The 12,312-nt window shown below is 43.4% G+C and overlaps 1 protein-coding gene across 3 annotated transcripts in view; it reads left to right on the forward strand.

The window, feature by feature from the left end:
- The window catches only part of ATG10 (autophagy related 10), an 80,635-nt gene extending 72,596 nt beyond the window's left edge, over window positions 1–8,039 (forward strand). For 2 of the 3 annotated variants that reach the window (XM_084504960.1, XM_084504961.1), the window contains exons 6-8: window positions 4,613–4,710; window positions 4,998–5,117; window positions 5,510–8,039. In XM_084504960.1, coding sequence (XP_084361086.1) covers window positions 4,613–4,710; window positions 4,998–5,117; window positions 5,510–5,522 — 231 coding nt within the window. In that variant the 3' untranslated portion in view covers window positions 5,523–8,039. The remainder of the gene's footprint in view (window positions 1–4,612; window positions 4,711–4,997; window positions 5,118–5,509) is intronic. The other variant, XM_084504962.1, reaches the window with a different exon arrangement.
- Window positions 8,040–12,312: the final 4,273 nt, after the last annotated feature.

The following is a 12,312-nucleotide window of genomic DNA, read 5'->3' on the forward strand; positions in this document are numbered from 1 at the left end:
GATAGGTAAAGTGACATAACCCAACCCGATGGAAGTTTTGTATTCGATTATATGTGCACTTAGCGGCCACCCAGTTTTTGCCACTGTTCAGACTCATCTCTGACATTTCACTGCATTACAGGCAGTGCTCAGGGCCGGAGATGAAGCTAGTCTTAACCCCTTACACCTCACGGCCTTGCGAGGACAGCCCAATTGCATTAGTAAATGGGGGCAGAACGAGTGAAGGACGGTTGATCGAGTACTGGCATCCCTGACAGGCTTTATGAAAACAGGCCTCTTTGTGCCACACAGAAGAAGCTGCTGCCAAACTGAAATGTTTCCTCATCCTCAGGGAGCCTGTGGCATTCCTTTGGTCGTTGTTGTTGCTGAGGGTTCAGGCACACTAACAAAAACCTCAGTGAACGAGGTTTAAGCTCAGCAGTTTGTCCTCGCATCAGAGGGAGCTCACCACACCTGCACAGATGGTTGTGGTTGCTCAGCTAACATACAGGAAGCTGTTACGCTCCTCAGTCACGTGTAGGATCCCTAAACAGAACTAAATTCATTATCAAACTACCACTGAAACATTTCACATCTCTTACGTGGTTTAGTGAGAGAAGCTGAGGCAACAGGGACAGAAACGGGTGCAGATCGTCCTTTGAAGTTGTTCTTGATGTCACCTAAAAAAGATGTCTTCCTACAGAAAGGAAATGGAGCAAGGTTTGGAGCTTTCATATTCACTGGAGCTGGTTGCGGCCTGTAAAAACTTGATTTCCAGTGAAAGTTGGGTCAGGCTCAAGAGATATGCAGGTGTGTGACGGACTCCAGTGTCAGGTGCTGATCAGCACTGTGAGCCAGTGTGGGGATGGCAACAAGAAAATAAAGCAGCTGATTTCAAATTAACTATCCAAGCATTGCTGTCCGGAAGAGTTGAGAGCAACCTGTAAATGGGTTCTTTCTGTACAATGTCAGCGAGTAATTGCTGGGATTGAATTGGAAGTCACACACGTTTCTCTGTAAAAGGCATTGCTATATGACCGATTAAGAACGAGGAGACTCTTTTTTACTACCTAAAATGGTCTTTTTTTTTTTTTTTTCATGAAACCTCAATAGGACTTTATGTTTTTCTCAAAAGGGATGCACAGCTGAGGCTAGCTGAAGGCTAGTATTGCCATCCCAGCATTTTTCCAGGATACATTTCATTGCCTGTGGAGTATCTTTATTCCAACAAATGATTGTGGCAGGTACTAAGCAGGTTCCTGGAGCTGATGCAGCACTAGCTCCCTCGTTCTCATGAGGTACACTTTGGACAGTGTTTGAGAAGGACCTGGGAGTGATCACACTGCAAATTCGCAGCCCTCTCTCAGGGCATACCATGAGCGACAGAAGTGCACCTTTCTTGCTTCTCCTGATGGAGCACCTCAGCATGGACCCCTGGGGTGGCAAGATAAGCCACTGCCTTCAGTTCTGGACTCATCTGCAGTGATGACCAGCAAGGGCACTAATTAATGCTGGTTTGACTGACAATTGCATGTAAGCTGTTGTACAATAGTGAGTTCTAGATACTGCAAGCCCTGGTCGAAATCTGAACTGGTGACCTGGCAATAAAAATTCTGTATAGCCCAGTATCAATTCTGAAGTCATTCAGAGCTTTGATAACTTGTTTTTTTTCTTTTTTTTTTTTGGCAGCTGTCCGGTACTTCCAACGGCTCTCCCCCCGTGCCTCAGCCATTTCCCTCCTTAGAAACTCCTGCTTGGCTCAGGAAATCTTTCAATCTCTCCTGCTTCTGTGTGCTTCCTGTCAGACGTACAGAGCGTGACGTATTCCTATCTTTCAGGTTTTGAATGTTTCTGAAAAGTGTAGCATTCTTGCAGTTCCATTCCTTTCATTTGAGGTGAAAAAGACAAGTGGTTTCAATCAGCTTATTGAAAAATTCCCATTTTATACACAACTATTTTCTTGACACCATATTTGCTAAGAATCTGTGTAATACCTAAATTTCATGGATTAGAGGTATACAAATAAGTGACAGTCCTCAGCTTGCCTAAGTGGAAGCCAAAGCAGCTCTCTGTGAATGTGCAGCTGTAGTGCATGTGCCATGCCCACAGCCTCGCCAAGAAGCAGCACAAGTTTCAATGAACCCCTGGGTCACTTCATTGCTGCCATTCAAAATTAGGTGGATTACAGCGAAATCTGCACTGCTCTGGCACTGGTGTTGCTTCAGAAGAGCAAGGAGGAGGGTTTGACTAACCCAAACCAAGTGTCCTCAGAGTATTTCTACCAACTCTGAAGCCGGGGGCTGGGTCCTGTCACAGAAACCTCTCCCTTTACATCTGTTGGATCAGGAGGGGAATAAAGCGCCTTTCCACTGTTCAAGAAGAGTGGAAGAGATGCTGCAGGGAGTTTGAAGTTGAGTGGATTTCACCACTGTCACATGCTCTTAAGTTGGCACTAAAGATGGGATCAAGGGTATGACACTTCCGAAAAATTGGGGAGCAATACACTTTGCTTTTTCATACAGACATGTAATTGTTAGTGTTTGGGATTTTTTTCAGTCTCACTCCGTTGTGTTGTAAGGAGAGGAAGAACTAAAAGAAGAAAGATGAATAAGCTATTTAAAAAATCATCTCTGGCTGCCATTGGCTGTCATTCATTGGAGGTTTGCTATAGCAAGAACTGCAGGATAGGATGAAATACCAGGTCACGGGATGGTTGGGATTGACTTCAGGCTGAACATTCATCTTTGGAAATCATCCTTGTTCTTTTCTTGCAGTGCTAAGACATTCAAAGCCCAGCGGATCTTCTGCATTCTCTTTGGGGCTGTGTATTATCTCTTTAGACTTTTTCTTCACGTAGGGGAATTGCTCAGCTTGCTGCTTGATGTACTTTGTTTTGTTTGGTTTGGCTTAATAGTTTTGTAAATACTGTTAACTATCTGTTTTTACTGTCTTTGAGGAATACCATTGGCACAACCTATGTATTTTCTAGAATTGCTTAGAGATCTGAGATGATTTAAGCTAGCAGATAATTTGAATGGATCTTTTATTCAAACTGTTAGCTTTTCTCAATGGAAAACAGCATCAGTTCACTGTTACCAACAGCAGATGGTAGCATTCATGGGTAAGTTATCTGTTTGCACTGCGATGTAAAAACACAGCTTTCTGAACATTATTTCTGTATGTTGTGAAGCATCTGGAAGTTTTTAAAAGTTCTCCTAGACACAAAAGGATTGATCCTTATGAGTGTGTTTTTAGCATGAGAACCAAGTGTCCTCCAACTGCAAGAGACACTGTGATTGATACAGGATATGTCCTCTTTGCTAAAGGTGACAGGCCAGGATTTGTCTTCATTTGTTAGCAGGGGGTTGGGAAAGGAGTTTTTACTGTATTGTAGGAAGATTTAGCGGTCTTCCTCTCTTCAGTGCAGGCAATTTGCTAAATCCTAAGACAAAATGCAGCCACAGAACCAGGAGGCTCCGGCTGCAGTTATATCAGACTGGAATAAGAGATTATGTCTCGGAGACTAAGATTAGTATAGTTTCTTCTTGGCCAACCGTAGTAGAGCCAGCACAAGAAGTGCAGCTAGGGAAAAGGGCCTTTATCCAGAATAAAACACCCAGTCCTCACAGTAAGTCTCTGCCGAGGCTCTGGCTCCAGCAGTCTGGGCTTGGCTGCAAGCAGGCTGTGCTAGCCTTCCACGTTGGGCATCTTTCTCTCCTGGAACCACTCTCTAGCTGTTCCCTGCTGTGCTGCACTAAGTGCTTTTGCCCTTCCTGAGTGTGGGGATGAGGTAGGATTTGTTGATTTTGGTGCAGAAGCAGCAGCAGTGACCTCAGCAGCATTAAAGGAAAATCAGTTCCCCGGGGCACAGTGCGTGAGGCAGATGTGCTGATCTCTTGGTATCACTGATGCAAGAGCAGATGAGATCACTGTTAGGGCTGTGCGTGGAGTGCAGGTTTGATTCAGTCAGAGCACGTACTTAGTTTCAGTGCCTGTTGGAGAAGAAAGTGAAAGCGTTGTGCAGCATCAGATTGAGTTTTCAACAGCACCCCGTGCGGTGTGAGGGTGGAAAGGAACACACAAAGCCTTAGCAAAGCCTTGTAGGGAGTGTGTATGACTGCAAACTTAATTGTCACTATATGGCTTTTTTTTTTTTTTTTTTTTCCTGCAGGACAGTTTTGATTGGGCTCTTGACAAACAACTGTGTTTCAGGATACTTTTTTTTTTTTTTTTTTTTCCATAGAATAGCCTAATGTGAGGCTATGCCATCTAGTGGAAGTTAAAGCTACCCTGAGGGCTCTTCCTCCATTCCTGCTTCCTCTCACAAGCCCCGCATTAAACTCCATTTATTTCTCAGCACCTGTTTGACAAGACTGTAACTCCAGCTGCTTTTGAAAACTTTTACATTTGAACTAAACTGTGGCATTGCCTGCTTGGTGCTTTTATTTCTGTTTTTAGATAAGAAAATATGCTGTCAAGTATTGATATGTCAGCCACTGCTAGTAGAAAAACAATGTGAATTGAGAAAAATTGCATCAAGCATTAAGTGGACACTGCTTTGTCTGTTTCAAGGGTAAACAATATATTTTCTGTTTTCTTCCTGCATAGTAAAACAACTGATTTTCCCTCTTAGGAGCACCCGTTACTTGGGCAACCATTTTTTGTTCTACACCCCTGCCGGACTAATGAATTCATGTCCTCTGTACTGGCCAGCTCACGGAAACAGAACAGGTAAGAAACACTACTGTGCTTTGCAAGGCTTGCTGTGGTGCAGGCAAAGTAAGTCAGCTAGGGAGTGAACATCATCAAAACAACTTCCTTTATCCAAACAGAAAGGGATTCTGTACTGTCACTTAAGCGCTGAAAGCTGAAGTACGCTTGATGTAGATAAAGTAAGAGAATGGCCCCACTTGAAGTTGTTGTTATTTTCTTTTATTTTTATTTCTGTGACTGTCAACTGTATCAGCAATGCAGAAAAGTTGGGTAAGATGTTTATGGATTTTTCTGTCCTTTTCTAGACACACAAATTACATTATATTGTGGCTGAGTACTGTAGGCCCAGTTGTGGGTCTAAATCTACCTTTGAGTTATGCAAAACTAGGACCAGAGCAGAATGTAAGTGCTGATTTAAAGGAAAGGTAAGATAAAATTACATCACCATTTTTCTCTCCTGTCCTCCCACAAAATTTTAAGAGATCAGAACTGTCAAAACATTATCTTTGCCTTTGGAGCTCTTCAAATTCATTTGGGACTCACCTTCAGATAATATGCTTACATGGCTGCCTTACTGCCTTTCCTGCTTCGCAGTGAAAATGTATGCAGAGGGAGATGTGTTTGGCACGTTGCTGACAGCCTTCCTGACTGTCAGAAGGTCCCTGGTAGGGAGGTCTCTCTCAGGTGTGTAAGGGCATTTTGTGGTGGTCCCTCCAGCATGTGGTTGATGGTGTGATCTAGAAAAACTGCTGCAGTAACTTTCAGTTTCATCCCTTCTCTTTTTTTTTTTTTTTTCTGTTTGATATCTCCTCTTCAGACCCACGAATTGAAGGACAGCTGATGGTTAGCAGTAGTAAACTACTGTAGTAGTGTAGGAAGTCTACTACTGTAGACTTCCCTACAGAAGAAACCAAACACAGACGAGAGGAATCCTACCTGACTGGGAAGCAATACAGCGTGGAAAAACAACTGTTCATGGCTCTTTCTTTGTCAAGAGCATGTCTGGTTACAGCTGAAGACCTAGGAGCTGGATGCAGTTGTGACAACTCCCAAGCACCACCAAGACCTGTGATGGCACTAACCCTTTGAAGTCACTCACTTCCTTTCTCTGTTTTACTGAGACTGTGGCCTTAATAGAACTGCACACAAATGCAGAAACCTATTACAGAGTTGAAATACTGCATTTGGATCTTCTAAACTTACCTACTGACAGTCACATCTGTAGAAAATCCACACCATGTGTGAGGATATGTACAGCAAAGTACTTGCAGGATGTGGTTTAAGCTTCCAGCAATCGGTGTATGGGCTGAGGCTACTTTGCCTTGGGATCACCTTCTCCATCACAGCCTAACACATGGACCCTCCTCATATCCCACACCACACACATAGCATATCTTAATCCTACGGCTGAGTAACACTGAGAAGATGTGTATGTCATGCTTCAGGGAGCAAACAGGATCAGGAGTCTACGAACAGGGTACTTACAGCCTACATCTGACTAAGCAGGTGTGGTTCTAGAGTTCAAGGTGCCTAATGCTATCATATGAGAACATCTGGCTTGTCCCTGCTTCACTGCCTCCGAAGGAAGCTTTGCCATACCCTGAGGGAGCAACTGTTGTAGTCAATTAGTATTTCTGATTGTACTAGTCATCGTTTACACGTTTAGTCCCTATCCTGCAGTCTTTGTGCAAGCCTCCCCTGACAGCTGTTGAAGTTTGAGCAAGGAGGAATCGCATAGAAGTGCAATCAGCGAGAAACAGATTAGATGTAACTTCCATACAAGCCATCTTGGACTCCTTCCCAATCACATTTTATGTGTGGTATAAAACAGACCACAAGTCCTAAGCAGTTGAGATGGAATTACGGATTTTACTGTATATGTTCAGCAATATGTCACTTACATACAGAGCCCAACGTATGCTGCATCAGAGCTGTAGATGTAAGCTGCATCGGATTTCAAATTCTAGGTTTTCAGATATTTTGATTGGTTGCATATTTTTAACTTGCATCACATGTTATTGGTGGATTGAAATATAGTACACCCTTTGCAATTCCATTGGTGCACAATTCTTCTGCCAATAATTTGGAATTAGTAATGAAAGCACATCATTTATCCCATTCTGGATCCTAACAATCTGAAAAGCAAGTTTTCCATGAAAGATCTGTAAAATCTGGACTTCCATTCCTGTACTTTGACAGCATCTCGCTTCACACTTTTGGCAACATATGCTTGATAACTCCATCCACGGCCCATTTTCAAACTTAAGGAAGATTTGCCCAGGAGGGAAAACAAGAAGCAGATAGGAGCAGTTGTGAGAGCCATTAAATGTTCATCCCTGCTCTGCATCTTCATTTGCGATGCAGTGGAACAGAGGGGTGAAAACAATCAGCTTTTTCTCACCTGCCCAGCATTGCTGGCCAGCTCTGTGCCAGCTTCTGCTGCCTCTGCCCACCACAGTGACAAACTCACCCTGCCCTGGCTAATCCTTCGGACCTTTGTTCTTGGTATAACTCAGAACCAGCCCCAGGCAGCATTATTTCAGCCAGGGTCTGAATTAGCTCCTGCTGTCCTTAGGATCAGGGAACTGGAAAGAATTGATGGAACGTTTCATGCAAACCATCAGCACTGAATGCTGCATCAGCGTATCTGAGGATCGCTTAATGCTCATTTTCCCGCAGCATCACAGATGTTACCTGGTACTGCACTGAAGGTCAGATGTACAGAAGAAATTCCACTTCTAAATAGTATGAAAACCAGAATGCAATCCTGTACACCGAGTGGTTTTGGAACAACCTACAGATGCTAGTTTTAATGTTTTCATACTCTGGACAAGAACCGTTCCTTGATAAAAGAAATTGAAAGAGCTGTGAACATCCTTGAGTATCATTTCCAGTAGTCGTTGTGAGGCACTGAGACGCTTCAGCTGCTGAGATGCCGCTGTGCAGTTTACAAGTGTAGTTTCACAGACATTTTGTAGAGACGAGCTCTTGCTGTTTCTGCTTCCAAAGCAGAAACTGTGGTGCAATGCTACTGTTTGAAACAGGCTTTGACCAGTCAGGTTTCTTCACTGTCGTCAGCAAGACTGCTTATTGCAAGTCTGTTAAGTATCGGTCCTCTGCTCAGAACATCAGCATCTCTCCCATCTGTGTGATACTGTGCACTGGACTTGGTACCTAAACAGACTGTAATTGCAGACAAACAGAAATATGAAATGTCTAGGAGAATATACCCCTTTCCCACCCCATCAGCCTTACATTGCACCCTAATATTCTTTTATTCAGTGATTGCAATAAAAATGGATGTGTATGTAGATAAGAAATAAATAAACACTTTTCTTTGACATGAAGGAATTCTCAGCACCCTTTGCTTTCTATGTTATTTTTTCATTTGTAAACAAAATCGAGGATTATTTGGGCAGGGCATTGCACATTTTTATAGACTTGAGATTTCCCCTGTCAGGGACAACCCTAGGCACCTGCTAATGGATGGCTGCACACAGCAGGATACTGCTCTGTCAGTGTCCTGGCAGTCACGCTCCAGCCTCTAGACATCCTCCCCTGGTAATCACTGTAGGATACCCCCAGGTGTCTTGTAACCATGCATACACTAGGCTGGAAAGTCAAACTTTTTCCCCATTTCTGAGACTCTCTCTGTCTTGCTTCCTTCGTGCTGATAAAACCTCTCCAAGTTCCTCTGCAGTGCCTTGACTCTGTTCCCAGTTTCTTGGGCGTGATGATGATAATAGAGAGCATGAAGTGGATGAGCAAACTGACAGTTCCCCGCCCTGCGACAGTTCTTAACCTTTAACAACATAAACATCTAAGTAAGAGAGCAGTATCATCATCATCATCGGTGTCAATGCTTTCCTGAAATTTGTCTGCAATACCACCAGGCAAAAATTCAGCTCAGTTAGTACAAATACTCTGAGCTTAGGCTTAGAGACAAACACAGGGGACCTAAATGTTTGGGATCAAGGAGTGAGAGGATTGTGTTTAGGTATCTACTTTCTAATGGCTTAAATGGGAGGTAATTCACCATTTACATCCGTGCTGTAATAATTTACAGAATATCTTACCAAAAAAGCAAAGGTACAAAAATCTTGTTTTATTTCAAAATCGAGTTAACTCTGCTTCACTATTTGGTAGTTTTATTTAGCAAATACACTGAAGGTTTTTAGATTTGAACTTGGGTTTTGATTACATACATTATCTGAAATCTTGCAGCCTAGCAGAAAGACGATTTCTGCATCCAAAGAGTTGTGTAGATTTGCTCAGCCATTCATCCTTGCTAATCTGGGAAGACATATTGAGGACCATGGCTTCTGGGGACTTCTTTTAAGGGAACTGATTCATACCTGCCTTTGGTTACAAGAATCAGCAAGAAGAATGAATTTTATGTGTTCAGATAAGCCAAAAATGTGCTTTTGTTTGGAATGCAGTTACAACCTACAAAAACCGTCATTTGTGTCAGCATGATCAGGTTAGAATTTAGCCCCCATCTGGTCTGCCAGAAGGTCTGTCATTGTTCGGTTTTGTTTTCTAAAAGAAACACTCCTTGGGTCAAATTGCATGCTTGTTTTCACAACAGTCAGTGTTGAGCTAGCTAATTAAAGCTGAGTATGGTGAAGTAATCAATACCAATTCTTGTTGCAACACCATGAATTTCAGCGAAAGTTCTTCATTTTTTTTTTTCTCTTTTCTTGCACCATTTGCTATGACTACAGTTTAATGAGTTTGCCTGGACATCTGTATTTATATTGCATAGCATTTCAGCTCCAGCACAAAGGAAAATGATTGCTCTTTCCTGTGAACTGTGAGGTTATAACTGTTTCCTCGAAAGTACTCTCTTCTAGAGAATAGAGTATGTATGAATATCCGTGCATATTTTTAATCATGTGTATAAGGCTTTTAAAAGTGTTTCAAAGAGTTTAAGACATTTCTTAGCAATGAGTTCTTACCATGTATAATAAAAAATGTACAGCTAGAGTTCACAGCTGCAAAGCTGGCATGTTGAATAGCTGCAGCAATAATTCCTAAATTTGGAAAGCTGTGCTAATACAAAGGTATGCTAAGAGAGTAGCCCTGAAGAGAAGAACCTTGGACTGAGTGCTCAGGAGGAGATAGGATGGTGTTACACCTGTTAGCTTTATGTCCTGGTTTGCATTAAAGTCTTAAAAGTGCTTGAAAAAACCTACACCAGAAGGAAACTTTCACTTACCCACTGGAGTGTTTGTTGTGACTGTCACCTACTGACGATGAATTTCAGCGTAAAGTGAGAGAAGAGTTCACTGCTGTGCTTGGAGTGATGTTACAGAATCTCACCTTGAACACCTTCTTTGTCCTCGAGCCTGTTGGAAAACAGCATGTTTTCCTGTAGTATCATTTTCCAGTAATGTTAGTGCAGCAGACTGGAGGAGGTGGCCCCAGCTAAAGAGACAAGGACGCATGCTTCTCCGTGGCTCCGCTGGGTTCAGCACCGGGCGGAGGGAGGTGGTGTTCAGGTGCCTGTTTCCCCCCCTCCCCGTGTTACAGCCTGCTATAAGGCTGTTGGCAGTAAGCAGATTTTCACCAGCAGTCATCTGCATCACCAGAGACGATCTCTGGTACAGGGTCTGTCTCTTGGAATACGTCACGTTACAGTGCAGAGCAGAGACCTGACAATTTTTGCTTCTACTGACCAAGTGCTGCTGTTGATGCCACTCCACTTCAGGGGCAGGCAGAGCCCTGAGCCCAGAGCGTGGGCTGAGCACAGGCACAAAAAGCTTTGGCAACCTGCAGAAACCAGCTAATCCTTCTGTCCTTTGCACCTGATCCAGGTCAAAATCCTGACCTGTGGTGGCTTCCAGGCAAGCCTTACTTGGCCAAATATTGATTTTCCTGGGTTTTTGAGGTTTATTCTCCTGCATACAGCGGTCAGGTATCATTGGCTTCATACGGTTAGCCAAGTGCTTCAATATTTATACACATTTGTTAATGAACAAGAAACAGGGACTGCTGCATCTATCGCACAAGCTCACCACTGATCTCTGCAGTCTGCCTTCTGCTTCAGAGGGTTTGGTTGAATAACACATAGTTCCAACACTTTTATGTTAGGCTTCAAACCACTTTACTAGTGACTTGGTGATGCGGTTTGTTTTGGCTCTTCTTCCTTTGATTTCTTTTCTACAGCATCCAGACAACACTGGGTAATGCAATCCTGGGCAGTGGCAGAACCCACAGACGTACCCTCGAAGAATCCTGCTGCCCAAGGGCTGACCAGACATTACTTGCTGTCATGTTTGTGAAACAAGTGACAAAAATTGCAACTCAAGATGTGCAACTAGCTTTATTGTCTTCATGGGTTACTTCTGTTCCCAGTTCCCTGCGTTTTCTCACTTCTTACAATGAATAATATTCACCCATCTTAGTAACACACCACAAGAAGCTAAAAAAAGCTCCTTAATTTAACCAAACCTGTGCAGTGTGCACATGGCTGATGGAGTAATCCGTGTTCTTCTCTTCCATGTTTCTGATCTAACAAGATTTATGGTGAATTTACTCCATAAGCTCTTGCATTATCCTATCCCCCATTTGGGTACACAAATGCAGTAAGGCAGTGAGTGTCCCGCTTTTCTAGTGAGAACTCACTGAATCGGTTAAAAGCTAAATTTACCACTTCGAAGACTTGCTTTGTCGAAGTGCACATAACTTTATGGTTGGCACTTTCCATGCCGCAGCTTTTTCGTGCTCATAGCAACATCTAGTGGCAAGGCTACCTCACGACAATGCCCTCGTGTCTGAAACCGGTCTAGCTCCGCTTACCCCCAGGTAAACCTTTGTCTCCTCTCTACTGCCAGAGTGACAGAATTCAGAGTTTGAACCATACAGGGGCCTCTTTGCTGGCTGCAGCATCAAGGCACTGTCACAGGTAGCCACTCTAGTATTTTTTGCTAAGCAAGAAAGGCAAATCAAAATAAAAATGAATCACAGAATCACAGAATTTCTAGGTTGGAAGAGACCTCAAGATCATCGAGTCCAACCTCTGACCTAACGCTAGCAGTCCCCACTAAACCATATCCCTAAGCTCTACATCTAAACGTCTTTTAAAGACTTCCAGGGATGGTGACTCCACCACTTCCCTGGGCAGCCTGTTCCAGTGCCTCACAACCCTTTCAGTAAAGAAGTTCTTCCTAACATCTAACCTAAAACTCCCCTGGCGCAACTTAAGCCAACTTAATGAAGAGACTCGGTTTGCTGGAACAACAAAACCAAAGCTGCTGATTTACTTAGGTGAGGTAATGCAGCTCCTGTAGAGGCTGACCTGGCATCCTAACACCAGTGGTTGTGCAGAATATCAGCATACACAGGAGCATGGTTTCTAAATTCAGCTGGCTGACTGGGGCCTGCCTCTTCCCCTAGGAACTGCTGTCTGCGCTGCACGCTGTGGATCACACCCCTGAATTCAATGGTTGGGTCTGCTAGCTTCCAGTCATGCTGTGATCAAGGATCACCTGAAAAAAATTACAGAATCACAGAATTTTCTAGGTTGGAAGAGACCTCAAGGTCATCGAGTCCAACCTCCAACCTAACGCTAACAGCCCTCCACTAAACCATATCCCTAAGCTGTACATCTAAGCGTCT

Source organism: Aythya ferina (assembly GCF_964211825.1).
Source record: "Aythya ferina genome assembly, chromosome: Z".
Classification (NCBI taxonomy): domain Eukaryota; kingdom Metazoa; phylum Chordata; class Aves; order Anseriformes; family Anatidae; genus Aythya; species Aythya ferina.